The following is a 6000-nucleotide window of genomic DNA, read 5'->3' as shown; positions in this document are numbered from 1 at the left end:
CTCTTGAAGCAGGCGCACTTAATGCTTGTGAGCTCGTAACACAAGCCGATGTTTGGCTGTACTTGTATTCAAGTTGCTTTATGAAGGCTCCACGCTTGAGATGGCCCGGCGCTGAGCGGACTCTTCCGAGCTGGATCCGGCCAGACTATCTAGCTGCATTGAGTTTGACCGTGTCTGGCGCGGCCGGCCACGACAAAGCCTTGCTTAAAGCTCGTGAGTTGGTCGACGAAGGAGAGGCATTGCAGAATGAAGAAGGAGAAGAAGAGAAAAAAGATAGGAGGACAAGACGGAATGAGATAGGACGAGACAAACGGCAACATAAATAATGGTACTTTTCCTTTCCATTTTGGAGCCAGTGGACAGCATCAAGCAGCAGCAAGCGGCGGAATATCGCATTTTTCATCCAGCCAGGTGAAGAAAGCAAAACTATGGGATAGTTCAAAGACAGGGAGAAACCTGTGTAAGTAGTCTCGAGCGCAAATGAGTTCGTTTCTGTTGTCTAAAAGCGCAAATGAGACTACAGGAGACCGGTAAGCTTAATGGTGCCGAAGCAGGTAAGTCTATTGTTGTTCACGACTACTACTACTACTACTACTACTACTACTAACTGACGGATTGACCGCTTGCTCGCTAGCTCACTAGCCATTGCTGTAGTGTGTGGCAGTTCTTCACAAGCTTAGTTCCTTTCCGGCAACTTATATGAAGACAAAATCCCAATTCCCATTCCTATTTCAGAGGCTTTCCCAAGAAAACGTTATCCCGCCGAGCCTTTGTGCATTCAGCACCACCAACACCACTTGTTAACGCTATCTTCATATAAATTTACTGTAGAGCTAAGGGCCAAAATGAAACTCCTATTTAGCAGGCGCCACCTGTTGTTGCTGAGGAACCCTTTTCTCTCTGTCTCTTTGTCCTTCGTTGTGAGTGTGTAACAACTGGTGGTAGTCGCTTAGTATCACTCAATGACGCAAAGTAAAGAGGTATTGTTTACGCATTTGAATTATGAATAATTGATTGAGCTCTACTGCGTTGAGCTTATGGGCAAACTAGGCACCATGTTTGAGCTGTTGTGTGCCCATAATGGTTGTGCAATCATTGAAAATCAAATCAGCGGAAGCTGATTCGCGAGAGGCGACATCGAGATGTTTGTAAGATTGAGTAGAGAATTTTGAATCGAAAAGATTAGCGTCGAGACAGACAGAGGGTGAAAGAGGTCTTTTTTAAGTTGAATCTCACTAGATAAAGGCTATCTTTATGATATCCGGAACCTGTTAATCGGTGTGTGAGTTTGTCTCGTTTGAATACAATAACAGAACGATTAGTGCTACAGAACGTCGGTTAAGCGAGCGAGATAGAGCGAAACTTCTTATGCTAAATCATCATAAGAAGTCGAAAGTTATGATAAACGAACTTTTTTTTATCGAAACAAGTTTTCTTGTCCTTTCACAGCGAACACCTTGTTGTAAGTTGATTACTGCCAAGATCACTAGTCGACGTAGCATTGTTACTATGCTGAATCAGCTTTGGATGCGATGCACCTGCAAATCAGGCAAACAGCTTTAATTTTTCCCATACATATATATACAGCTTGCCATTAATATTCAATGACAAGCCGAGATTAAATCGTTAGCATCTTAAATAAATAAAGCATCCGAATTTTTTAGATAACTATAGAGAAAGTGAAAAATTTCCTTGCTACTATTAATATTAATATCCTTCTATTCTTGAAATTAAAGCCAAACTCAGAAAGAGTTTGAAAGAGAGAAAAAACTGAAAGTACACGTTGTCAAGCGCTTATTGTGCGAAAAAATTGAGTGAAGAAGTGTTGTATCAGAGGAGAAATAAACGGTGAACAAACGGTAAACATACATACGCAGGTAGATCGATTTTTAAAGCGCAACGAATATTGGCCAGCCTAATACCGCAAAGCAGTTTTTGCAATCAGCTATCTAGCCAACTAGCTATAGACGCCATAAGCCAAGCTAGAAGTGCATCCACCCAGTTGTGCTTCACTGTATCACCAGTGAGCCAGTTAGCCGGAGCGGCAGCGTTTCGTGTCCGGTTTCCTGCCAGCAAGCAGTGCCGACGACGACGACAGCAGCGCTCCAAAGCGGCCTATTGCAAAAGACAAACTGACAGACAGACACACACATAAAGTGTGTGTTCAAATTCTCTGTGCAGGCCAATCAGCGACACCTGACCGAGAGAGGAGATTGTATCGGTGTTGGCGGGATCTACTTTTGAGAAGGTCCGAAACAATTCTATTTCAAGCTTGTAACCGGCATTCCTATTAAGAATTGCCACAAATTTTAGGAAACTCAATATTATATTATTCACATTTATAGGAAGAGAGAAGAACCAAACATTGAACTCAAGATGAAATTGTGTCTGAAATTAAGCACCGTCATTGGTAGGTTAGATATGTTGTTATTATTATCCCTTTTTTCATTATTAACCATCTTGGCCTCTATTTCGGCCAATGAAATCAAGACAGATACAGCAAGTGAGCAGGATTTTGAAGAGTTGGGTCTTCATTATGGAAAGTATTTAAAGGAGGTTGTTGCAGCACTTGATAAGGATCAAAAGTTCACTGAAACAATAAAAAATATGGATGCCGCTGATATTAAATCAGGTAAAGTGGCCGAACAATTAAAGCACGTTCATGAAGATGTTAGAAAAAAACTAAGCGAACTCAAATATTTAGAGATCAAACGGCTCAGGGATCTTGCAACTAGAAAAAATGAGATGGAACAGTATGGCGAAACTTATCATGGTACAGATAAAAGAAAATGGAGAACACTAGGAGCTTCACTAAGCCAGTTACCAGAGCATCTTGGATCTCATGGAACTCATTTCGATGCAAACGATCTCCATAAGCTGATGGTATCAGCTACCAATGACCTTGAAAAAATTGATAAGCAGCGTCAAGAGGATCTGAAGACTTATGAGATGGAAAAAGAGTGGCAATTTCAGGAGCGTATCAAGATGATGAATGAAACAGAGAAACAAGAGGCTGTCAAATTGAGAGATCAATTGAAACAGAAGCACGATGATCATCCTAAAGTCCACGAGCCAGGATCAAAGCAACATTTTGAAGATGTTTGGGAAAAGAAAGATAACTTGCCAAAGGGCGAGTTTAATCCAAGAACATTTTTCGCCTTGCATGATACCAATTCTGACAATTATTGGGACCAAAGCGAGGTTAGACAATTGTTAGTCACAGAGATAAACAAATTGTACGATCCAAACAACCCTGAAGACGATCCAAACGAAATGGAGGAAGAGTACGAAAGGATGCGTGAACACATCTACAAAGAAATTGATACTGATAGAGATGGATTAATTAGTTTACAAGAGTTTCTTGATTACAGTAAAAAACCTGAATTCAAAAACGATCATGGTTGGGAGGATGTTAGCAAAAAGGAGGCATATACAAAGCAAGATTATGAGGATTATATGAAGAATAGGGAAAAGATGCTTCGCAACACGCATGGTCACTATGACCCATCTTACTACGCCAATCAGCCGAATAATCTTCATTTGCCTGATTGGGGCTACGCTATGGCCTGCTGGCGCTAATCCGTCTCAATTTTACGGATATCATGGGGTGGACCCAAATCATCCTCAAGCGCAACAAATAATGGCGCAGCATCAGATGGCGTATCAACAGCAGCAAGCCATCGCTTACCAACAACAAGCTGCTTATCAGCAACCCGGCGCTGTCCCACAACATGGTTACCAGCAACCACAAGTGGCCGGCCAGCAGCAGTACTATCAAGCTCCTCCTGTGCAACAACCTAACCAATATCAACAACAAAAGCCCCCAGTTCAGCAGCAGCAAGCTCAAGTAGCATACCAGCCACAGCAAGCTGCACCTGTTCAACAGGCTGCACCACAACAAGCCCCAGTTCCACAACAGCAGGCTCAAAATAGCTTCCAACAGCCACAACAACCACAACAAGCTAACCAGCAATACTACCAGACTGCTCCACAAGCCCAGCAATCCAATCAATATCAGCAAAAGCCCCCAATTCAGCAACAGGCGGCCCAAGCGGCCAACTTTCAGCAGCCCCCTCAACAAGTCGTTCCAGCCCAGGCGCCACCAGCTCAACAGCAGCAAGCCCAGGGAAGTTATCAACAACCTCAAGCTCAGCAGCATCAATGAAAGAAGATTTGAAAAAGCAACTAGACAAAATATCTTCGGTTTTGGCCTGCGCACTTGGAGTGATATAATTAAATTTTTAACAACTATTATAGAATCTGTTTCGTAATAATCTCATAAATCATTTTTTTCCTAAAGTAAGGCATGTTCTCTTGTGTGAAATTGAATTTGGCTGGCCTCGTCAAATATTCTGCGTATGTGCAAGCGAATACTCCACAATCGGAACAATTGGTTTGTCTCGGTATATCGTAGGACCTGTCGATGAGGTTCCAGTCTTCTTTTCCAAAATCTTGTTTCTTTTTATCAAGGGACTCTTGTCTCAAGTATTCTAACAAAGTATTACAACAACCGTTTTGACCACCACCCATACTATCGAAATAAGAAATGGTTCTATTTGTAAAATCTATTAATGCCAAACACCAGTGATTGCCAAGGTGCACAGGCACAAGAACAAAATCATGATTGAATATGTCAACTTTCCTAGTCCAACGTTTTATCGAATTGTAGCCGGAACTTCTAAGTTTTGGATAAAAGAAGGTATTGAAAGCATAGACTGTTTTTCGGCGAAATCCTTTACCTCTTAAGACTAGTAGATTCATATAAGCGTTCATAATCTCATCATTTAACCAATTTAAACCGAGAAGGGTTTGAATGTCCTTTCTGAGTATCTGCACTCCGTCTAGTTCAACAAGAGCTTCTTCAGCTGGATAAGGTTTAGAAGAATCGTTAATCACAGCCATCATCTCCAAGGTTAGTTCAGGGAATTTTTCAGTAGGAAAGTATTTTTTATCAGATGCCTTCATGGATATCAATCTTTCCTTTATAGATAAGTAAGAGTATACGGATGGTGTTCGCTTCTCAAATTCTCTCTCAGTAATGAGCCTAGATTGTTCTTCCTGTCTTTTAAGTTTAGCCGCATGAACTCTATCCTCGTGTATCTTCCTCTGCATCTTGTCAGTATTGTCATGTACCCTCTGATGCAAGTTTGAGAATTCATCCTCATTCATGGTAAGTTGTTTAAAACTTTGAAGGTATACTTCATAGAGCTGAGATGATGGGGTTTCAACATCTTTTCTAGTTGTTGGTTCAATCGCAAGCCGTCCATGCGGATTGATGCCAATATAATTCCTCTGTGATAATGCATCGTAACTTGTGCAAGATCCATACGTTTTCGCTGCATAGTTAAATTAATTGATTACGAGGTGGTTGAGTTACAGGTCTATTGAAAGCATTTTGAAAAGAGTTATAACCTGAGAAGAAACTTGGAGTGTTTGAGATCTTTGGGGCATGTACGACGACCTGATTGTTCTTTTTATAAATAGTCGGACTGGCATCTTGTCTCATGTTGCCAGCGGTGCCTTTGTCCTTTGTATCGTGTTTGCTTATCTGAGAGCCCATGATTGTGAGATGAAAATCTAGATAAATATTAATAAACACTCATGAGCTCATGAGGTGCCAGATATGGCGCGTTTTCAATGTTTCAGCACGCTTTGCAATGTTTATTTTTAATCAAAACATGGTGCTTCTTGTGTAGGCGCGCTCAGTTCTGTACCGGCATTTCTGTTGCTTTACTCCTCCTGTGTTTGATCAGATTGCGTGTTGCAAACTCGTGGTCTTTCAACCCTTCTCATGCAGCAATGAAATCATATTATTTTATAAGAGCATTGTTAATCAAATAATTTATCCGTATCATTCCGAAAATGATTAATAGCGGCGATTGTGTAGATCTATTTGAAAAATATAGTGAAGGAGGGTTACCTTATATGAAGTGTATAGAGATAACTAAGTTTACGCCGCAGCACTTTAAACTTGACAAGTGGTATTCTACCTTTAGAATT

General features: G+C 41.0%; 1 protein-coding gene across 1 annotated transcript; it reads left to right on the top strand.

Moving 5' to 3' along the window:
- Positions 1-2421: 2421 nt before the first annotated feature.
- LOC131873352 (uncharacterized) lies at positions 2422-3579 on the top strand. The gene has a single exon (XM_059216304.1). The coding sequence runs from the start codon at positions 2422-2424 to the stop codon at positions 3577-3579; it is 1158 nt and encodes a 385-aa protein (XP_059072287.1).
- The last annotated feature ends 2421 nt before the right edge of the window (positions 3580-6000 follow it).

Source organism: Cryptomeria japonica, unplaced genomic scaffold (assembly GCF_030272615.1).
Source record: "Cryptomeria japonica unplaced genomic scaffold, Sugi_1.0 HiC_scaffold_1542, whole genome shotgun sequence".
In the NCBI taxonomy this organism is placed as follows: Eukaryota; Viridiplantae; Streptophyta; class Pinopsida; order Cupressales; family Cupressaceae; genus Cryptomeria; species Cryptomeria japonica.
Note: the sequence above shows the minus strand (reverse complement) of the source record. Positions and strands in the feature narration are given on the sequence as shown.